Source organism: Oncorhynchus masou, chromosome 2, assembly GCF_036934945.1.
Source record: "Oncorhynchus masou masou isolate Uvic2021 chromosome 2, UVic_Omas_1.1, whole genome shotgun sequence".
NCBI lineage: Eukaryota > Metazoa > Chordata > Actinopteri > Salmoniformes > Salmonidae > Oncorhynchus > Oncorhynchus masou.
In genome coordinates, this window is record NC_088213.1 from 958,435 (window position 1) to 982,857 (window position 24,423).

Here is a 24,423-nt window from a genome sequence, read left to right on the forward strand (position 1 = left end):
TCCCGGATCCGGGATGGGTAGTTCCACGGTGGACCATCCTGGTCTATACCCTGTCTACTGATCAGAACAGCCTGTTAACACGGTGGACCATCCTGGTCTATACCCTGTCTACTGATCAGAACAGCCTGTTAACACAGTGGACCATCCTGGTCTATACCCTGTCTACTGATCAGAACAGCCTGTTAACACAGTGGACCATCCTGGTCTATACCCTGTCTACTGATCAGAACAGCCTGTTAACACAGTGGACCATCCTGGTCTATACCCTGTCTACTGATCAGAACAGCTTGTTAACACAGTGGACCATCCTGGTCTATATCCTGTCTACTGATCAGAACAGCCTGTTAACACAGTGGACCATCATGGTCTATACCCTGTCTACTGATCAGAACAGCCTGTTAACACAGTGGACCATCCTGGTCTATACCCTGTCTACTGATCAGAACAGCCTGTTAACACAGTGGACCATCCTGGTCTATATCCTGTCTACTGATCAGAACAGCCTGTTAACACGGTGGACCATCCTGGTCTATACCCTGTCTACTGATCAGAACAGCCTGTTAACACAGTGGACCATCCTGGTCTATATCCTGTCTACTGATCAGAACAGCCTGTTAACACGGTGGACCATCCTGGTATATACCCTGTCTACTGATCAGAACAGCCTGTTAACACAGTGGACCATCCTGGTCTATACCCTGTCTACTGATCAGAACAGCCTGTTAACACAGTGGACCATCCTGGTCTATACCCTGTCTACTGATCAGAACAGCCTGTTAACACAGTGGACCATCCTGGTCTATATCCTGTCTACTGATCAGAACAGCCTGTTAACACAGTGGACCATCCTGGTCTATATCCTGTCTACTGATCAGAACAGCCTGTTAACACAGTGGACCATCCTGGTCTATATCCTGTCTACTGATCAGAACAGGCTGTTAACACAGTGGACCATCCTGGTCTATATCCTGTCTACTGATCAGAACAATATGTTAACACAGTGGACCATCCTGGTCTATATCCTGTCTACTGATCAGAACAGCCTGTTAACACAGTGGACCATCCTGGTCTATACCCTGTCTACTGATCAGAACAGCCTGTTAACACAGTGGACCATCCTGGTCTATACCCTGTCTACTGATCAGAACAGCCTGTTAACACAGTGGACCATCCTGGTCTATACCCTGTCTACTGATCAGAACAGCCTGTTAACACAGTGGACCATCCTGGTCTATATCCTGTCTACTGATCAGAACAGCCTGTTAACACAGTGGACCATCCTGGTCTATACCCTGTCTACTGATCAGAACAGCCTGTTAACACAGTGGACCATCCTGGTCTATATCCTGTCTACTGATCAGAACAGCCTGTTAACACAGTGGACCATCCTGGTCTATACCCTGTCTACTGATCAGAACAGCCTGTTAACACAGTGGACCATCCTGGTCTATACCCTGTCTACTGATCAGAACAGCCTGTTAACACAGTGGACCATCCTGGTCTATATCCTGTCTACTGATCAGAACAGGCTGTTAACACAGTGGACCATCCTGGTCTATATCCTGTCTACTGATCAGAACAGCCTGTTAACACAGTGGACCATCCTGGTCTATATCCTGTCTACTGATCAGAACAGGCTGTTAACACAGTGGACCATCCTGGTCTATATCCTGTCTACTGATCAGAACAGCCTGTTAACACAGTGGACCATCCTGGTCTATACCCTGTCTACTGATCAGAACAGCCTGTTAACACAGTGGACCATCCTGGTCTATATCCTGTCTACTGATCAGAACAGGCTGTTAACACAGTGGACCATCCTGGTCTATACCCTGTCTACTGATCAGAACAATATGTTAGTTTTCTGCTGTTGAAAGTGAATAAACACATCAGACTGCAATGACAGGTGGTTGTCATAATAAATTCTAGTCAGTTACTTACATTTGGTAAACAAGGTTATAATGAAGGTTAAAATACTGTTGGAAGTTAGAGGGTGTTCGCTAAACATACTCAGATAAGTCTAGAGTAGCAGCGGAGCAGTCAGATAGTAGAAAGTACTAAAAACTATTGGTTTGAATTTCATCAGCAGCTTTCTTCAACACTGCCATCACTGGACACAACTAGAATCTCATTCTGTGACATGAAAGGTGGAAGAGTTAGAACTGCACCGAGCCTCTCAACGCCGCCCAGCCTCTCAACGCCGCCCAGCCTCTCAACGCCGCCCAGCCTCTCAACGCCGCCCAGCCTCTCAACGCCGCCCAGCCTCTCAACGCCGCCCAGCCTCTCAACGCCGCCCAGCCTCTCAACGCCGCCCAGCCTCTCAACGCCGCCCAGCCTCTCAACGCCGCCCAGCCTCTCAACGCCGCCCAGCCTCTCAACTCCGCCCAGCCTCTCAACTCCGCCCAGCCTCTCAACGCCGCTCCAGTCAATCCCAGATAGACCCAGAGCCCCTCCAGTCAATCACAGATAGACCTAGAGCCCCTCCAGTCAAATCACAGATAGACCCAGAGCCCCTCCAGTCAAATCACAGATAGACCCAGAGCCCCTCCAGTCAATCACAGATAGACCCAGAGCCCCTCCAGTCAATCACAGATAGACCCAGAGCCCCTCCAGTCAATCACAGATAGACCTAGAGCCACTCCAGTCAATCACAGATAGACCTAGAGCCACTCCAGTCAATCACAGATAGACCTAGAGCCCCTCCAGTCAATCACAGATAGACCTAGAGCCCCTCCAGTCAATCACAGATAGACCTAGAGCCCCTCCAGTCAATCACAGATAGACCTAGAGCCCCTCCAGTCAATCACAGATAGACCTAGAGCCACTCCAGTCAATCACAGATAGACCTAGAGCCCCTCCAGTCAATCCCAGATAGACCCAGAGCCCCTACCCATTAACAGTTCCTCCAGTCAATCCCAGATAGACCCAGAGCCCCTACCAATCGACAGTTCATCCAGTCAATCCCAGATAGACCCAGAGCCCCTACCAATCGACAGTTCATCCAGTCAATCCCAGATAGACCCAGAGCCCCTACCAATCGACAGTTCCTCCAGTCAATCCCAGATAGACCCAGAGCCCCTCCAGTCAATCCCAGATAGACCCAGAGCCCCTACCCATTGACAGTTCCTCCAGTCAATCCCAGATAGACCTAGAGCCCCTACCAATCGACAGTTCCTCCAGTCAATCCCAGATAGACCTAGAGCCCCTACCAATCGACAGTTCCTCCAGTCAAATCACAGATAGACCCAGAGCCCCTACCCATTGACAGTTCCTCCAGTCAAATCCCAGATAGACCCAGAGCCCCTACCAATCGACAGTTCCTCCAGTCAATCCCAGATAGACCCAGAGCCCCTCCAGTCAATCCCAGATAGACCCAGAGCCCCTACCCATTGACAGTTCCTCCAGTCAATCCCAGATAGACCTAGAGCCCCTACCAATCGACAGTTCCTCCAGTCAATCCCAGATAGACCTAGAGCCCCTACCCATTGACAGTTCCTCCAGTCAATCCCAGATAGACCTAGAGCCCCTCCAGTCAAATCCCAGATAGACCTAGAGCCCCTACCCATTGACAGTTCCTCCAGTCAATCCCAGATAGACCTAGAGCCCCTACCAATCGACAGTTCCTCCAGTCAAATCACAGATAGACCTAGAGCCCCTACCCATTGACAGTTCCTCCAGTCAATCCCAGATAGACCCAGAGCCCCTACCCATTGACAGTTCCTCCAGTCAATCCCAGATAGACCTAGAGCCCCTACCAATCGACAGTTCCTCCAGTCAATCCCAGATAGACCCAGAGCCCCTCCAGTCAATCCCAGATAGACCCAGAGCCCCTACCAATCGACAGTTCATCCAGTCAATCCCAGATAGACCCAGAGCCCCTACCCATTGACAGTTCCTCCAGTCAAATCACAGATAGACCCAGAGCCCCTCCAGTCAAATCACAGATAGACCCAGAGCCCCTCCAGTCAAATCACAGATAGACCCAGAGCCCCTCCAGTCAATCACAGATAGACCCAGAGCCCCTCCAGTCAAATCCCAGATAGACCCAGAGCCCCTCCAGTCAATCACAGATAGACCCAGAGCCCCTCCAGTCAATCGCAGATAGACCCAGAGCCCCTCCAGTCAATCACAGATAGACCTAGAGCCCCTCCAGTCAATCACAGATAGACCTAGAGCCCCTCCAGTCAATCCCAGATAGACCCAGAGCCCCTCCAGTCAATCCCAGATAGACCCAGAGCCCCTACCCATTGACAGTTCCTCCAGTCAATCCCAGATAGACCCAGAGCCCCTATCCATTGACAGTTCCTCCAGTCAATCCCAGATAGACCCAGAGCCCCTCCAGTCAAATCCCAGATAGACCCAGAGCCCCTCCAGTCAAATCCCAGATAGACCCAGAGCCCCTCCAGTCAAATCCCAGATAGACCCAGAGCCCCTCCAGTCAATCACAGATAGACCCAGAGCCCCTACCAATCGACAGTTCATCCAGTCAATCCCAGATAGACCCAGAGCCCCTACCAATCGACAGTTCATCCAGTCAATCCCAGATAGACCCAGAGCCCCTACCAATCGACAGTTCCTCCAGTCAATCCCAGATAGACCTAGAGCCCCTACCAATCGACAGTTCCTCCAGTCAAATCCCAGATAGACCCAGAGCCCCTACCCATTGACAGTTCCTCCAGTCAATCCCAGATAGACCTAGAGCCCCTCCAGTCAAATCCCAGATAGACCCAGAGCCCCTACCCATTGACAGTTCCTCCAGTCAATCCCAGATAGACCCAGAGCCCCTACCAATCGACAGTTCATCCAGTCAATCCCAGATAGACCCAGAGCCCCTACCAATCGACAGTTCCTCCAGTCAATCCCAGATAGACCTAGAGCCCCTACCCATTGACAGTTCCTCCAGTCAAATCACAGATAGACCTAGAGCCCCTCCAGTCAATCCCAGATAGACCCAGAGCCCCTACCCATTGACAGTTCCTCCAGTCAAATCACAGATAGACCTAGAGCCCCTCCAGTCAATCCCAGATAGACCTAGAGCCCCTACCCATTGACAGTTCCTCCAGTCAAATCACAGATAGACCTAGAGCCCCTCCAGTCAATCCCAGATAGACCCAGAGCCCCTACCCATTGACAGTTCCTCCAGTCAATCCCAGATAGACCTAGAGCCCCTACCAATCGACAGTTCCTCCAGTCAATCCCAGATAGACCTAGAGCCCCTACCAATCGACAGTTCCTCCAGTCAAATCACAGATAGACCTAGAGCCCCTACCCATTGACAGTTCCTCCAGTCAAATCACAGATAGACCCAGAGCCCCTCCAGTCAATCCCAGATAGACCCAGAGCCCCTACCCATTGACAGTTCCTCCAGTCAATCCCAGATAGACCTAGAGCCCCTACCAATCGACAGTTCCTCCAGTCAATCCCAGATAGACCCAGAGCCCCTCCAGTCAATCCCAGATAGACCCAGAGCCCCTACCAATCGACAGTTCATCCAGTCAATCCCAGATAGACCCAGAGCCCCTACCCATTGACAGTTCCTCCAGTCAAATCACAGATAGACCCAGAGCCCCTCCAGTCAAATCACAGATAGACCCAGAGCCCCTCCAGTCAAATCACAGATAGACCCAGAGCCCCTCCAGTCAATCACAGATAGACCCAGAGCCCCTCCAGTCAAATCCCAGATAGACCCAGAGCCCCTCCAGTCAATCACAGATAGACCCAGAGCCCCTCCAGTCAATCGCAGATAGACCCAGAGCCCCTCCAGTCAATCACAGATAGACCTAGAGCCCCTCCAGTCAATCACAGATAGACCTAGAGCCCCTCCAGTCAATCCCAGATAGACCCAGAGCCCCTCCAGTCAATCCCAGATAGACCCAGAGCCCCTACCCATTGACAGTTCCTCCAGTCAATCCCAGATAGACCCAGAGCCCCTATCCATTGACAGTTCCTCCAGTCAATCCCAGATAGACCCAGAGCCCCTCCAGTCAAATCCCAGATAGACCCAGAGCCCCTCCAGTCAAATCCCAGATAGACCCAGAGCCCCTCCAGTCAAATCCCAGATAGACCCAGAGCCCCTCCAGTCAATCACAGATAGACCCAGAGCCCCTACCAATCGACAGTTCATCCAGTCAATCCCAGATAGACCCAGAGCCCCTACCAATCGACAGTTCATCCAGTCAATCCCAGATAGACCCAGAGCCCCTACCAATCGACAGTTCCTCCAGTCAATCCCAGATAGACCTAGAGCCCCTACCAATCGACAGTTCCTCCAGTCAAATCCCAGATAGACCCAGAGCCCCTACCCATTGACAGTTCCTCCAGTCAATCCCAGATAGACCCAGAGCCCCTACCAATCGACAGTTCATCCAGTCAATCCCAGATAGACCCAGAGCCCCTACCAATCGACAGTTCCTCCAGTCAATCCCAGATAGACCTAGAGCCCCTACCAATCGACAGTTCCTCCAGTCAAATCCCAGATAGACCCAGAGCCCCTACCCATTGACAGTTCCTCCAGTCAATCCCAGATAGACCCAGAGCCCCTATCCATTGACAGTTCCTCCAGTCAATCCCAGATAGACCTAGAGCCCCTACCCATTGACAGTTCCTCCAGTCAATCCCAGATAGACCCAGAGCCCCTATCCATTGACAGTTCCTCCAGTCAATCCCAGATAGACCTAGAGCCCCTACCCAATGACAGTTCCTCCAGTCAATCCCAGATAGACCCAGAGCCCCTACCAATCGACAGTTCCTCCAGTCAATCCCAGATAGACCTAGAGCCCCTCCAGTCAAATCCCAGATAGACCTAGAGCCCCTACCCATTGACAGTTCATCCAGTCAATCCCAGATAGACCCAGAGCCCCTACCCATTGACAGTTCATCCAGTCAATCCCAGATAGACCCAGAGCCCCTACCCATTGACAGTTCCTCCAGTCAATCCCAGATAGACCCAGAGCCCCTACCAATCGACAGTTCCTCCAGTCAATCCCAGATAGACCCAGAGCCCCTACCCATTGACAGTTCCTCCAGTCAATCCCAGATAGACCTAGAGACCCTCCAGTCAATCCCAGATAGACCCAGAGCCCCTACCCATTGACAGTTCCTCCAGTCAATCCCAGATAGACCCAGAGCCCCTACCCATTGACAGTTCCTCCAGTCAATCCCAGATAGACCCAGAGCCCCTATCCATTGACAGTTCCTCCAGTCAATCCCAGATAGACCTAGAGCCCCTACCAATCGACAGTTCCTCCAGTCAATCCCAGATAGACCTAGAGCCCCTCCAGTCAAATCCCAGATAGACCTAGAGCCCCTACCCATTGACAGTTCATCCAGTCAATCCCAGATAGACCTAGAGCCCCTCCAGTCAAATCCCAGATAGACCTAGAGCCCCTACCCATTGACAGTTCCTCCAGTCAATCCCAGATAGACCTAGAGCCCCTACCCATTGACAGTTCATCCAGTCAATCCCAGATAGACCCAGAGCCCCTACCCATTGACAGTTCCTCCAGTCAATCCCAGATAGACCTAGAGACCCTCCAGTCAATCCCAGATAGACCCAGAGCCCCTACCAATCGACAGTTCCTCCAGTCAATCCCAGATAGACCCAGAGCCCCTACCCATTGACAGTTCCTCCAGTCAATCCCAGATAGACCTAGAGACCCTCCAGTCAATCCCAGATAGACCCAGAGCCCCTACCCATTGACAGTTCCTCCAGTCAATCCCAGATAGACCTAGAGCCCCTACCAATCGACAGTTCCTCCAGTCAATCCCAGATAGACCTAGAGCCCCTACCAATCGACAGTTCCTCCAGTCAATCCCAGATAGACCTAGAGCCCCTACCCATTGACAGTTCCTCCAGTCAATCCCAGATAGACCTAGAGCCCCTACCAATCGACAGTTCCTCCAGTCAAATCACAGATAGACCTAGAGCCCCTACCCATTGACAGTTCCTCCAGTCAATCCCAGATAGACCCAGAGCCCCTACCCATTGACAGTTCCTCCAGTCAATCCCAGATAGACCTAGAGCCCCTACCAATCGACAGTTCCTCCAGTCAATCCCAGATAGACCCAGAGCCCCTCCAGTCAATCCCAGATAGACCCAGAGCCCCTACCAATCGACAGTTCATCCAGTCAATCCCAGATAGACCCAGAGCCCCTACCCATTGACAGTTCCTCCAGTCAAATCACAGATAGACCCAGAGCCCCTCCAGTCAAATCACAGATAGACCCAGAGCCCCTCCAGTCAAATCACAGATAGACCCAGAGCCCCTCCAGTCAATCACAGATAGACCCAGAGCCCCTCCAGTCAAATCCCAGATAGACCCAGAGCCCCTCCAGTCAATCACAGATAGACCCAGAGCCCCTCCAGTCAATCGCAGATAGACCCAGAGCCCCTCCAGTCAATCACAGATAGACCTAGAGCCCCTCCAGTCAATCACAGATAGACCTAGAGCCCCTCCAGTCAATCCCAGATAGACCCAGAGCCCCTCCAGTCAATCCCAGATAGACCCAGAGCCCCTACCCATTGACAGTTCCTCCAGTCAATCCCAGATAGACCCAGAGCCCCTATCCATTGACAGTTCCTCCAGTCAATCCCAGATAGACCCAGAGCCCCTCCAGTCAAATCCCAGATAGACCCAGAGCCCCTCCAGTCAAATCCCAGATAGACCCAGAGCCCCTCCAGTCAAATCCCAGATAGACCCAGAGCCCCTCCAGTCAATCACAGATAGACCCAGAGCCCCTACCAATCGACAGTTCATCCAGTCAATCCCAGATAGACCCAGAGCCCCTACCAATCGACAGTTCATCCAGTCAATCCCAGATAGACCCAGAGCCCCTACCAATCGACAGTTCCTCCAGTCAATCCCAGATAGACCTAGAGCCCCTACCAATCGACAGTTCCTCCAGTCAAATCCCAGATAGACCCAGAGCCCCTACCCATTGACAGTTCCTCCAGTCAATCCCAGATAGACCTAGAGCCCCTCCAGTCAAATCCCAGATAGACCCAGAGCCCCTACCCATTGACAGTTCCTCCAGTCAATCCCAGATAGACCCAGAGCCCCTACCAATCGACAGTTCATCCAGTCAATCCCAGATAGACCCAGAGCCCCTACCAATCGACAGTTCCTCCAGTCAATCCCAGATAGACCTAGAGCCCCTACCCATTGACAGTTCCTCCAGTCAAATCACAGATAGACCTAGAGCCCCTCCAGTCAATCCCAGATAGACCCAGAGCCCCTACCCATTGACAGTTCCTCCAGTCAAATCACAGATAGACCTAGAGCCCCTCCAGTCAATCCCAGATAGACCTAGAGCCCCTACCCATTGACAGTTCCTCCAGTCAAATCACAGATAGACCTAGAGCCCCTCCAGTCAATCCCAGATAGACCCAGAGCCCCTACCCATTGACAGTTCCTCCAGTCAATCCCAGATAGACCTAGAGCCCCTACCAATCGACAGTTCCTCCAGTCAATCCCAGATAGACCTAGAGCCCCTACCAATCGACAGTTCCTCCAGTCAAATCACAGATAGACCTAGAGCCCCTACCCATTGACAGTTCCTCCAGTCAAATCACAGATAGACCCAGAGCCCCTCCAGTCAATCCCAGATAGACCCAGAGCCCCTACCCATTGACAGTTCCTCCAGTCAATCCCAGATAGACCTAGAGCCCCTACCAATCGACAGTTCCTCCAGTCAATCCCAGATAGACCCAGAGCCCCTCCAGTCAATCCCAGATAGACCCAGAGCCCCTACCAATCGACAGTTCATCCAGTCAATCCCAGATAGACCCAGAGCCCCTACCCATTGACAGTTCCTCCAGTCAAATCACAGATAGACCCAGAGCCCCTCCAGTCAAATCACAGATAGACCCAGAGCCCCTCCAGTCAAATCACAGATAGACCCAGAGCCCCTCCAGTCAATCACAGATAGACCCAGAGCCCCTCCAGTCAAATCCCAGATAGACCCAGAGCCCCTCCAGTCAATCACAGATAGACCCAGAGCCCCTCCAGTCAATCGCAGATAGACCCAGAGCCCCTCCAGTCAATCACAGATAGACCTAGAGCCCCTCCAGTCAATCACAGATAGACCTAGAGCCCCTCCAGTCAATCCCAGATAGACCCAGAGCCCCTCCAGTCAATCCCAGATAGACCCAGAGCCCCTACCCATTGACAGTTCCTCCAGTCAATCCCAGATAGACCCAGAGCCCCTATCCATTGACAGTTCCTCCAGTCAATCCCAGATAGACCCAGAGCCCCTCCAGTCAAATCCCAGATAGACCCAGAGCCCCTCCAGTCAAATCCCAGATAGACCCAGAGCCCCTCCAGTCAAATCCCAGATAGACCCAGAGCCCCTCCAGTCAATCACAGATAGACCCAGAGCCCCTACCAATCGACAGTTCATCCAGTCAATCCCAGATAGACCCAGAGCCCCTACCAATCGACAGTTCATCCAGTCAATCCCAGATAGACCCAGAGCCCCTACCAATCGACAGTTCCTCCAGTCAATCCCAGATAGACCTAGAGCCCCTACCAATCGACAGTTCCTCCAGTCAAATCCCAGATAGACCCAGAGCCCCTACCCATTGACAGTTCCTCCAGTCAATCCCAGATAGACCCAGAGCCCCTACCAATCGACAGTTCATCCAGTCAATCCCAGATAGACCCAGAGCCCCTACCAATCGACAGTTCCTCCAGTCAATCCCAGATAGACCTAGAGCCCCTACCAATCGACAGTTCCTCCAGTCAAATCCCAGATAGACCCAGAGCCCCTACCCATTGACAGTTCCTCCAGTCAATCCCAGATAGACCCAGAGCCCCTATCCATTGACAGTTCCTCCAGTCAATCCCAGATAGACCTAGAGCCCCTACCCATTGACAGTTCCTCCAGTCAATCCCAGATAGACCCAGAGCCCCTATCCATTGACAGTTCCTCCAGTCAATCCCAGATAGACCTAGAGCCCCTACCCAATGACAGTTCCTCCAGTCAATCCCAGATAGACCCAGAGCCCCTACCAATCGACAGTTCCTCCAGTCAATCCCAGATAGACCTAGAGCCCCTCCAGTCAAATCCCAGATAGACCTAGAGCCCCTACCCATTGACAGTTCATCCAGTCAATCCCAGATAGACCCAGAGCCCCTACCCATTGACAGTTCATCCAGTCAATCCCAGATAGACCCAGAGCCCCTACCCATTGACAGTTCCTCCAGTCAATCCCAGATAGACCCAGAGCCCCTACCAATCGACAGTTCCTCCAGTCAATCCCAGATAGACCCAGAGCCCCTACCCATTGACAGTTCCTCCAGTCAATCCCAGATAGACCTAGAGACCCTCCAGTCAATCCCAGATAGACCCAGAGCCCCTACCCATTGACAGTTCCTCCAGTCAATCCCAGATAGACCCAGAGCCCCTACCCATTGACAGTTCCTCCAGTCAATCCCAGATAGACCCAGAGCCCCTATCCATTGACAGTTCCTCCAGTCAATCCCAGATAGACCTAGAGCCCCTACCAATCGACAGTTCCTCCAGTCAATCCCAGATAGACCTAGAGCCCCTCCAGTCAAATCCCAGATAGACCTAGAGCCCCTACCCATTGACAGTTCATCCAGTCAATCCCAGATAGACCTAGAGCCCCTCCAGTCAAATCCCAGATAGACCTAGAGCCCCTACCCATTGACAGTTCCTCCAGTCAATCCCAGATAGACCTAGAGCCCCTACCCATTGACAGTTCATCCAGTCAATCCCAGATAGACCCAGAGCCCCTACCCATTGACAGTTCCTCCAGTCAATCCCAGATAGACCTAGAGACCCTCCAGTCAATCCCAGATAGACCCAGAGCCCCTACCAATCGACAGTTCCTCCAGTCAATCCCAGATAGACCCAGAGCCCCTACCCATTGACAGTTCCTCCAGTCAATCCCAGATAGACCTAGAGACCCTCCAGTCAATCCCAGATAGACCCAGAGCCCCTACCCATTGACAGTTCCTCCAGTCAATCCCAGATAGACCTAGAGCCCCTACCAATCGACAGTTCCTCCAGTCAATCCCAGATAGACCTAGAGCCCCTACCAATCGACAGTTCCTCCAGTCAATCCCAGATAGACCCAGAGCCCCTACCCATTGACAGTTCCTCCAGTCAATCCCAGATAGACCCAGAGCCCCTACCAATCGACAGTTCCTCCAGTCAATCCCAGATAGACCCAGAGCCCCTCCAGTCAATCCCAGATAGACCCAGAGCCCCTACCCATTGACAGTTCCTCCAGTCAATCTCAGATAGACCTAGAGCCCCTACCAATCGACAGTTCCTCCAGTCAATCCCAGATAGACCTAGAGCCCCTCCAGTCAAATCCCAGATAGACCCAGAGCCCCTATCCATTGACAGTTCCTCCAGTCAATCCCAGATAGACCCAGAGCCCCTACCCATTGACAGTTCCTCCAGTCAATCCCAGATAGACCTAGAGCCCCTCCAGTCAAATCCCAGATAGACCTAGAGCCCCTACCCATTGACAGTTCCTCCAGTCAATCCCAGATAGACCCAGAGCCCCTACCCATTGACAGTTCCTCCAGTCAATCCCAGATAGACCCAGAGCCCCTACCCATTGACAGTTCATCCAGTCAATCCCAGATAGACCTAGAGGCCCTACCCATTGACAGTTCCTCCAGTCAATCCCAGATAGACCCAGAGCCCCTACCCATTGACAGTTCATCCAGTCAATCCCAGATAGACCCAGAGCCCCTACCCATTGACAGTTCATCCAGTCAATCCCAGATAGACCCAGAGCCCCTACCCATTGACAGTTCCTCCAGTCAATCCCAGATAGACCCAGAGCCCTCCAGTCAATCCCAGATAGACCCAGAGCCCCTACCCATTGACAGTTCCTCCAGTCAATCCCAGATAGACCCAGAGCCCCTACCAATCGACAGTTCCTCCAGTCAATCCCAGATAGACCCAGAGCCCCTACCCATTGACAGTTCCTCCAGTCAATCCCAGATAGACCTAGAGACCCTCCAGTCAATCCCAGATAGACCCAGAGCCCCTACCCATTGACAGTTCCTCCAGTCAATCCCAGATAGACCTAGAGACCCTCCAGTCAATCCCAGATAGACCCAGAGCCCCTCCAGTCAATCCCAGATAGACCCAGAGCCCCTACCCATTGACAGTTCCTCCAGTCAATCCCAGATAGACCCAGAGCCCCTCCAGTCAATCCCAGATAGACCCAGAGCCCCTACCCATTGACAGTTCCTCCAGTCAATCCCAGATAGACCCAGAGCCCCTACCAATCGACAGTTCCTCCAGTCAATCCCAGATAGACCCAGAGCCCCTACCCATTGACAGTTCCTCCAGTCAATCCCAGATAGACCTAGAGACCCTCCAGTCAATCCCAGATAGACCCAGAGCCCCTACCCATTGACAGTTCCTCCAGTCAATCCCAGATAGACCCAGAGCCCCTACCCATTGACAGTTCCTCCAGTCAATCCCAGATAGACCTAGAGCCCCTCCAGTCAAATCCCAGATAGACCCAGAGCCCCTACCCATTGACAGTTCCTCCAGTCAATCCCAGATAGACCCAGAGCCCCTACCAATCGACAGTTCCTCCAGTCAATCCCAGATAGACCTAGAGCCCCTACCAATCGACAGTTCCTCCAGTCAATCCCAGATAGACCTAGAGCCCCTACCAATCGACAGTTCATCCAGTCAATCCCAGATAGACCTAGAGCCCCTACCCATTGACAGTTCCTCCAGTCAATCCCAGATAGACCCAGAGCCCCTACCCATTGACAGTTCCTCCAGTCAATCCCAGATAGACCCAGAGCCCCTATCCATTGACAGTTCCTCCAGTCAATCCCAGATAGACCCAGAGCCCCTATCCATTGACAGTTCCTCCAGTCAATCCCAGATAGACCCAGAGCCCCTACCAATCGACAGTTCATCCAGTCAATCCCAGATAGACCTAGAGCCCCTACCCATTGACAGTTCATCCAGTCAATCCCAGATAGACCCAGAGCCCCTATCCATTGACAGTTCCTCCAGTCAATCCCAGATAGACCCAGAGCCCCTATCCATTGACAGTTCCTCCAGTCAATCCCAGATAGACCTAGAGCCCCTACCAATCGACAGTTCCTCCAGTCAATCCCAGATAGACCTAGAGACCCTCCAGTCAATCCCAGATAGACCTAGAGCCCCTACCCATTGACAGTTCCTCCAGTCAATCCCAGATAGACCCAGAGCCCCTACCCATTGACAGTTCCTCCAGTCAATCCCAGATAGACCTAGAGCCCCTACCAATCGACAGTTCCTCCAGTCAATCCCAGATAGACCTAGAGCCCCTACCAATCGACAGTTCCTCCAGTCAATCCCAGATAGACCTAGAGCCCCTACCCATTGACAGTTCCTCCAGTCAATCCCAGATAGACCTAGAGCCCCTCCAGTCAATCCCAGATAGACCTAGAGCCCCTACCAATCGACAGTTCCTCCAGTCAATCCCAGATAGACCTAGAGACCCTCCAGTCAATCCCAGATAGACCTAGAGCCCCTACCCATTGACAGTTCCTCCAGTCAATCCCAGATAGACCCAGAGCCCCTACCAATCGACAGTTCCTCCAGTCAATCCCAGATAGACCTAGAGCCCCTCCAGTCAATCCCAGATAGACCTAGAGACCCTCCAGTCAATCCCAGATAGACCTAGAGACCCTACCAATCGACAGTTCCTCCAGTCAATCCCAGATAGACCTAGAGACCCTCCAGTCAATCCCAGATAGACCTAGAGACCCTACCAATCGACAGTTCCTCCAGTCAATCCCAGATAGACCTAGAGACCCTCCAGTCAATCCCAGATAGACCTAGAGACCCTACCAATCGACAGTTCCTCCAGTCAATCCCAGATAGACCTAGAGACCCTCCAGTCAATCCCAGATAGACCTAGAGCCCCTACCCATTGACAGTTCCTCCAGTCAATCCCAGATAGACCCAGAGCCCCTATCCATTGACAGTTCCTCCAGTCAATCCCAGATAGACCCAGAGCCCCTACCAATCGACAGTTCATCCAGTCAATCCCAGATAGACCCAGAGCCCCTCCAGTCAATCCCAGATAGACCCAGAACCCCTACCCATTGACAGTTCCTCCAGTCAATCCCAGATAGACCCAGAGCCCCTACCAATCGACAGTTCCTCCAGTCAATCCCAGATAGACCCAGAGCCCCTACCAATCGACAGTTCCTCCAGTCAATCCCAGATAGACCTAGAGCCCCTCCAGTCAATCCCAGATAGACCTAGAGCCCCTCCAGTCAATCCCAGATAGACCTAGAGCCCCTACCCATTGACAGTACCCAGGACAGCGGAGTCAATCACCACCTTCCGGAGACACCTGAAACCCCACCTCTTCAAGGAATACCTAGGATAGGATAAGTAATCCTTCTCACCACCCCCCCCCTTAATGATTTAGATGCACTATTGTAAAGTGGCTGTTCCACTGGATGTCGGAAGGTGAATTCACCAATTTGTGGGTCGCTCTGGATAGGAGCGTCTGCTAAATGACTTAAATGTAAATGTAAATATGCACCATGGTCATTGCATTGCATTTGGGTCGTTTGGCGGACGCTCTTGTCCGGAGCGGCTTGCAGGTTGGTGGGTTCACCTTCTGACATCCAGTGGAACAGTTATCTACATTGTGTCCACAGTGTTAGTTATCTACATTGTGTCCACAGTGTTAGTTATCTACATTGTGTCTGTAGTGTTATCTACATTGTGTCCATAGTGTTAGTTATCTGCATTGTGTCCATGGTGTTGGTTATCTACATTGTGTCCATAGTGTTAGTTATCTACATTGTGTCCATAGTGTTAGTTATCTACATTGTGTCTATAGTGTTAGTTATCTGCATTGTGTCCATAATGTTAGTTATCTACATTGTGTCTATAGTGTTATCTACATTGTGTCCATAGTGTTAGTTATCTACATTGTGTCTATAGTGTTAGTTATCTGCATTGTGTCCATAGTGTTAGTTATCTACATTGTGTCTATAGTGTTAGTTATCTACATTGTGTCTTTAGTGTTATCTACATTGTGTCCACGGTGTTGGTTGTCTGCATTGTGTCTATAGTGTTAGTTATCTGCATTGTGTCCATAGTGTTAGTTATCTGCATTGTGTCTATAGTGTTGGTTAGCTGGCGGTGTGGACACGTTGTGGATGGCTGGCACTGTGGACACAGTGTGGATGGCTAGCAGTGTGGACACATTGTAGATATCTGCATTGTGTCTATAGTGTTAGTTGTCTATATTGTGTCTATAGTGTTAGTTATCTACAATGGATGTCATAAGGTGAATTCACCAATTTGTAAGTCGCTCTGGATAGGAGCGTCTGCCAAATGACTTAAATGTAAATGTAAATGTACCCATTGACAGTTCCTCCAGTCAATCCCAGATAGACCCAGAACCCCTACCCATTGCCAGTTCCTACTAATTGGTTATAGGGCATGGTTCAACCACCACACTTTCTGAAGAAACTAATACAGAACTTTGCTCCCCATAGCAGAACAATTGTGGGTCTACATATTCCTCTTTATCAGTACGTTACAGGTAAACTTTGCATGATGCAAAATGTGTCACACAGGCTGCATTTCTGCCTGCTCAGATACACACGAAAACATTAAGTGAACCCGGGAATTGATAGAAAATCGCTCAGAAACGCACAAACAAGACCAACAATGCAATATAATATGACTTACATTTTCAGTTACTAGGCCGAAATGAAACCAAGATGGCTCTGACCACACTGGTATGCTCTGCCCCTCTGATACCTCCAACAGACCTAGGTCAGCCCCTCTGATACCTCCAACAGACCTAGGTCAGCCCCTCAGACCTCCAACAGACCTAGGTCAGCCCCTCTGATACCTCCAACAGACCTAGGTCAGCCCCTCAGACCTCCAACAGACCTAGGTCAGCCCCTCTGAGACCTCCAACAGACCTAGGTCAGCCCCTCTGAGACCTCCAACAGACCTAGGTCAGCCCCTCAGACCTCCGACAGACCTAGGTCAGCCCCTCTGAGACCTCCAACAGACCTAGGTCAGCCCCTCTGAGACCTCCAACAGACCTAGGTCAGCCCCTCAGACCTCCGACAGACCTAGGTCAGCCCCTCTGAGACCTAATGCAAGGCTTCCCCTGCTACTACCTGGCTCCACACAGCAGTGTTTCATCTAAGCTGGCTCAGCAAGGCTACCCCTGCTACTACCTGGTCCACACAGCAGGGTTTCATCTAGGCTGCCTCAGCAAGGCTACCCCTGCTACTACCTGGTCCACACAGCAGGGTTTCATCTAGGCTGCCTCAGCAAGGCTTCCCCTGCTACTACCTGGTCCACACAGCAGGGTTTCATCTAGGCTGCCTCAGCAAGGCTACCCCTGCTACTACCTGAATCCACACAGCAGGGTTTCATCCTGGCTGCCTCAGCAAGGCTACCCCTGCTACTACCTGAATCCACACAGCAGGGTTTCATCTAGGCTGCCTCAGCAAGGCTACCCCTGCTACTACCTGGTCCACACAGCAGGGTTTCATCTAGGCTGCCTCAGCAAGGCTACCCCTGCTACTACCTGAATCCACACAGCAGGGTTTCATCTAGGCTGCCTCAGCAAGGCTACCCCTGCTACTACCTGGTCCACACAGCAGGGTTTCATCTAGGCTGCCTCAGCAAGGCTACCCCTGCTACTACCTGGTCCACACAGCAGGGTTTCATCTAGGCTGCCTCAGCAAGGCTACCCCTGCTACTACCTGAATCCACACAGCAGGGTTTCATCCTGGCTGCCTCAGCAAGGCTACCCCTGCTACTACCTGAATCCACACAGCAGGGTTTCATCTAGGCTGCCTCAGCAAGGCTACCCCTGCTACTACCTGAATCCACACAGCAGGGTTTCATCTAGGCTGCCTCAGCAAGGCTACCCCTGCTACTACCTGGTCCACACAGCAGGGTTTCATCTAGGCTGCCTCAGCAAGGCTACCACTGCTACTACCTGAATCCACACAGCAGGGTTTCATCTAGGCTGCCTCAGCAAGGCTACCCCTGCTACTACCTGAATCCACACAGCAGGGTTTCATCTAGGCTGCCTCAGCAAGGCTACCCCTGCTACTACCTGGTCCACACAGCAGGGTTTCATCTAGGCTGCCTCAGCAGGGTTTCATCTAGGCTGCCTCAGCAAGGCTTCCCCTGCTACTACCTGAATCCACACAGCAGGGTTTCGTCTAGGCTGCCTCAGCAAGGCTACCCCTGCTACTACCTGAATCCACACAGCAGGGTTTCATCTAGGCTGCCTCAGCAAGGCTACCCCTGCTACTACCTGGTCCACACAGCAGGGTTTCATCTAGGCTGCCTCAGCAAGGCTACCCCTGCTACTACCTGGTCCACACAGCAGGGTTTCATCTAGGCTGCCTCAGCAAGGCTACCCCTGCTACTTCCTGGTCCACACAGCAGGGTTTCATCTAGGCTGCCTCAGCAAGGCTACCCCTGCTACTACCTGAATCCACACAGCAGGGTTTCATCCTGGCTGCCTCAGCAAGGCTACCCCTGCTACTACCTGGTCCACACAGCAGGGTTTCATCTAGGCTGCCTCAGCAAGGCTACCCCTGCTACTACCTGAATCCACACAGCAGGGTTTCATCTAGGCTGCCTCAGCAGGGTTTCATCTAGGCTGCCTCAGCAAGGCTTCCCCTGCTACTACCTGAATCCACACAGCAGGGTTTCATCCTGGCTGTCTCAGCAAGGCTACCCCTGCTACTACCTGAATCCACACAGCAGGGTTTCATCTAGGCTGCCTCAGCAAGGCTACCCCTGCTACTACCTGGTCCACACAGCAGGGTTTCATCTAGGCTGCCTCAGCAAGGCTACCCCTGCTACTACCTGAATCCACACAGCAGGGTTTCATCTAGGCTGCCTCAGCAAGGCTACCCCTGCTACTACCTGAATCCACACAGCAGGGTTTCATCTAGGCTGCCTCAGCAAGGCTACCCCTGCTACTACCTGGTCCACACAGCAGGGTTTCATCTAGGCTGCCTCAGCAGGGTTTCATCTAGGCTGCCTCAGCAAGGCTTCCCCTGCTACTACCTGAATCCACACAGCAGGGTTTCGTCTAGGCTGCCTCAGCAAGGCTACCCCTGCTACTACCTGAATCCACACAGCAGGGTTTCATCTAGGCTGCCTCAGCAAGGCTACCCCTGCTACTACCTGGTCCACACAGCAGGGTTTCATCTAGGCTGCCTCAGCAAGGCTACCCCTGCTACTACCTGGTCCACACAGCAGGGTTTCATCTAGGCTGCCTCAGCAAGGCTACCCCTGCTACTTCCTGGTCCACACAGCAGGGTTTCATCTAGGCTGCCTCAGCAAGGCTACCCCTGCTACTACCTGAATCCACACAGCAGGGTTTCATCCTGGCTGCCTCAGCAAGGCTACCCCTGCTACTACCTGAATCCACACAGCAGGGTTTCATCTAGGCTGCCTCAGCAGGGTTTCATCTAGGCTGCCTCAGCAAGGCTTCCCCTGCTACTACCTGAATCCACACAGCAGGGTTTCATCCTGGCTGTCTCAGCAAGGCTACCCCTGCTACTACCTGAATCCACACAGCAGGGTTTCATCTAGGCTGCCTCAGCAAGGCTTCCCTGCTAGTCATTCCCTCCTGAAGGCTTTCCTCATATTGAATGCATATTGTGTCTATAAACCAGCTGCCATGTTATACACAGAAGGGTATTTATTACTCTAATGCATCAAAGAGTGTCACAAGCCAAAATGTGTCAAAGCTGAGAGATTTCCATGGACTTGAACTCACCTTATCCATGTGGAAAATGAGGTCCAGTTCACAGACGTTCTCAAAGCATTTGTCCAGAGTTTCCACGAACACCTACAGAGGAGATATTGTCAAGTCATCCATCTTATGTTAAGTACACAGTACCGGTCAAAGGTTTGGACACCGACTCATTTCAGGGTTTTTCCTTATTTTCAGTATTTACTACATTGTAGAATAATAGTGAAGTCATCAAAACTATGCAATAACACATATGTAAATGTGATATTTCAGTTTGATATGTGAGAAAAAAGTGTTATGCTTTGTAATTATTGGGGTATTGTGTGTAGATTGATGAGGGGGAAAAAACGTAATCCATTTTCAAATGAAGGCTGTAACGTAACAAAATGTTGAAACAGTCAAGGGGTCTGAATACTTTCTGAAGGCACTCTATATACACAGTGGACAGAATATTAGGAACACCTTTCCATGACAGTCTGACCAGGTGAAAGCTATGATCCCTTATTGAGGTGCCGGGTTAAGGGGAGGAGCCGGGTTAAGGGGAGGAGCCGGGTTAAGGGGAGGAGCCGGGTTAAGGGGAGGAGCCGGGTTAAGGGGAGGAGCCGGGTTAAGGGGAGGAGACGGGTTAAGGGGAGGGTTATGGCTATATACAGGGTGTTACGGTACAGAATCAAAGTGGAGGCTATATACAGGTTGTTACGGTACAGAGTCAATGTGGAGGCTATATGCAGGGGGTACCGGTACAGAGTCAATGTGGAGGCTATATACAGGGTGTTACGGTACAGAGTCAATGTGGAGGCTATATACAGGGGGTACCGGTAGAGTCAATGTGGAGGCTATATACAGGGGGTACCGGTACAGAGTCAATGTGGAGGCTATATACAGGGGGTACCAGTACAGAGTCAATGTGGAGGCTATATACAAGGGGTACCAGTACAGAGTCAATGTGGAGGCTATATACAGGGGGTACCGGTACAGAGTCAATGTGGAGGCTATGTACAGGGTATTACGGTACAGAGTAAATGTGGAGGCTATATACAGGGGGTACTGGTACAGAGTAAATGTGGAGGCTATATACAGGGGGTACCGGTACAGAGTCAATGTGGAGGCTATATACAGGGGTACCAGTACAGAGTCAATGTGGAGGCTATATACAGGGTGGTACCGGTAGAGTCAATGTGGAGGCTATATACAGGGGGTACCGGTACAGAGTCAATGTGGAGGCTATGTACAGGGTATTACGGTACAGAGTAAATGTGGAGGCTATATACAGGGGGTACTGGTACAGAGTAAATGTGGAGGCTATATACAGGGTATTACGGTACAGAGTCAATGTGGAGGCTATATACAGGGGTACCGGTACAGAGTCAATGTGGAGGCTATATACAGGGGGTACCAGTACAGAGTCAATGTGGAGGCTATATACAGGGGTACCAGTACAGAGTCAATGTGGAGGCTATATACAGGGGGTACCGGTACAGAGTCAATGTGGAGGCTATGTACAGGGTATTACGGTACAGAGTAAATGTGGAGGCTATATACAGGGGGTACTGGTACAGAGTAAATGTGGAGGCTATATACAGGGTATTACGGTACAGAGTAAATGTGGAGGCTATATACAGGGGGTACTGGTACAGAGTAAATGTGGAGGCTATATACAGGGTGTACCAGTACAGAGTCAACGTGGAGGCTATATACAGGGGGTACCAGTACAGAGTAAATGTGGAGGCTATATACAGGGGGTACTGGTACAGAGTAAATGTGGAGGCTATATACAGGGTGTACCGGTACAGAGTAAATGTGGAGGCTATATACAGGGTATTACAGTACAGAATCAATGTGCCAATTCGTCGAGGTAATGCCTACATGTCGGTAGAGTTAAAGTTACTTTGCATAGATAATAAACAAAGTTTGCCCAGCAGCTGGGTTGGGTTTTTACGCTCAACAGTTTCCCGTGTGTATCAAGATTGGTCCACCACCCCATGGGCATCCAGCCAATTTAACGCAACTGTGAGAAGCATTAGAGTCAACATGGGCCAGCATCCCTGTGGAACGCTTTCAACACCTTGTTGTCCATGCCTGGAGGAGGTGAGGCTGTTCTGAGGGCAAGAGGGGGAGGTGCTCCTCAATATTAGGAAGGTGTTCTTAATGTTTTGTACGCTCAGTGTATATTTGCTCAGTACACACCCATCAGTAGGCTTTACAATGTCATGTATCGTGAGTTCAAGGGTCATTAGTGGTCACTGAAGATCAAGACAAGAAGCGTATCTAAAGCATATCCTGACTTGCCATAACCTTGAACAGCAACTCCACCACCACACAATCAAAAACAATACAGGTTTGAAAGCGTTGTCTTCTGTCTATTTAATTATATGTTTGCATTGAAAGTGGATACAGGTCATCAACTTGAACCCACCCCAACTACCACCACCATAAAAACGTTCAAGTGTTTGAAAGCACTGCATCTCAGTGCTAGAGGCATCACTACAGACCCTGGTTCGATTCCAGGCTGTATCACTACCGGCTGTGATTGCGAGTCCCATAGGGCTGACTGTCTGGGAAAGGAGAGGTGAGTGGACAGTACAGCTGACTGTCTGTATAGATGGTAACACAACCCTACTGTTCTACAGAGTTATAGATGGTAACACAACCCTGCTGCTCTACAGAGTTATAGATGGTAACACACCACACAACCCTGCTGTTCTACAGAGTTATAGATGGTAACACAACCCTGCTGTTCTACAGAGTTATAGATGGTAACAGAACCCTGCTGCTCTACAGAGTTATAGATGGTAACACACCACACAACCCTGCTGTTCTACAGAGTTATAGATGGTAACACAACCCTGCTGCTCTACAGAGTTATAGATGGTAACACAACCCTGCTGTTCTACAGAGTTATAGATGGTAACACAACCCTGCTGCTCTACAGAGTTATAGATGGTAGCACACCACACAACCCTACTGTTCTACAGAGTTACAGGCGGTAACATAGCAACAGTTGCCAACCCACCTGTATTAGATCCAGAATACCAAGCTCACTCTCAGAGGAGTCCACACAGAACACAAAGTACAGTGTTGCGTAGTGCCGGTAGATCAACTTGTAGTCCGAGCCACCGATCAAACTGCAAATAGAGAAATTATATTATTAGTCTAATCTGCCATGTCTGATTCGGTCCAACTCTAACTCATCTGCCAGGGAATTGATGATGGATTGCCGGTCATATGAGCTGAACACTTCGGTCAAACAATACTTCTCATTTAACAACCCAGGATAAATCTCACAATGACCAACTGAGCTTGCCTAGTTGGTCTATAGGCTACAGTATAGGTAGGTCTACATCATATAGTCACCACAGAAGCACAATACCCCAATACAAGCCATAGATACCTATATAGCTGCCTCCTGGATGGTTCATTGAATCATTAACGCATATTTTTTAATTCGCTGATTGTTTCATCAAGAATGTATATTTTGGTTAATTTAACCAGCTAGTAATGCTGTTACCTTCCCCCCTCCAAGAAGTTGCAGACGTTGTCGTCCCTCTTCGACACCAGATGGAAAGTCTCTCGAATGATCTGCTGCTGCACATCTTCAGCCTGAGAAGAAGTATGCCTTTGGTAAATTGGCTGTGAACTCCATTTACAATCTAAATGAAAAAGCTAACTTCAGCTAGCGGTCAGGTAGCAGTAAACCAGCCCCCCTGGAGGTTGGCCATCTGTTGGGTACAGTGATATTCGTAGCTATGTCAAAAAATATATAAGCAACTTAGCTGGTTAGGTATAGAAATGTCAATAAATCACATCTCATGATGATGACAATATAGATAATTGATTAGTTAGCCTCTAGCTAGCATACCATAGCATTAGTGCACTAAAAGCTGGCAAATAAGACAGACATAGCTAACAAACTGTAGCAGTTTGTAGATTTGGTTACTTACAAAATATTCATAAAATCTGATGAGTCGTGGTTTCCCATGGTTGTTAAATATTAAAATAGCTTTAATCATATTTAGCTGTAAATGTCTCAAATGACTTAATAACAGACTTGCAGTCACCTGTCGGATGTGTCGATACGTAGGTTCCCGCCGGTTCTTCTTCTTCGCTGTGGTTTATTGACAGACTCCACTCATAAGGTGTATTGCTGCCACCTACTGTACGGAGTCGTAAATAATACACACAATAACTAAAACAAATGAAGAGGAACAAATCTTTAACAAAAACTAAAACGGTACTATTCAGATCCCTACACAGGCTCTGGAATCTGGGAAGGGGGACCTCTTTATTCAGTGTCCCTGTAACACATCAGCTGCAAAGTCCTGGAGATCCAGAAATCTATTTGCTGCCTTCACAACAATGTTTTATTGGTTTGATAAGTGCAGTTTATCACTGGCGCTACAAATGCAACAAAATCCATGTTCTTCACTATTAGTATGTCAGGATCCTTCTCCTGCATGGCATTCACTGCAGACTGTGGGACATCCACTACCATCTCCTCTCTACTCATTTAGCTATCTTCACTGCCTCCACATAGGAGACCTGCTAGATGGCCCTGATCTGAGCTACTGCAACCTCCTTCATCCATACAGGGCACTCCGGAACGTGCTTCCCATCACAACAACATGCTTCATCTGACTCTTCAACTACTA

At 50.5% G+C, this 24,423-nt stretch overlaps 1 protein-coding gene across 1 annotated transcript in view; it reads right to left on the bottom strand.

Moving 5' to 3' along the window:
* LOC135554284 (AP-3 complex subunit sigma-2-like) overlaps positions 1–23,848 on the bottom strand; it is a 34,831-nt gene extending 10,983 nt beyond the window's left edge. Inside the window, exons 1-4 of the mRNA XM_064986493.1 lie at positions 23,716–23,848; positions 23,283–23,374; positions 22,788–22,899; positions 19,799–19,870 (exon numbers count right to left, since the gene is read on the bottom strand). Of these exons, the coding sequence (XP_064842565.1) occupies positions 19,799–19,870; positions 22,788–22,899; positions 23,283–23,374; positions 23,716–23,784 (345 nt within the window). The 5' untranslated portion in view covers positions 23,785–23,848. The remainder of the gene's footprint in view (positions 1–19,798; positions 19,871–22,787; positions 22,900–23,282; positions 23,375–23,715) is intronic.
* Positions 23,849–24,423: the final 575 nt, after the last annotated feature.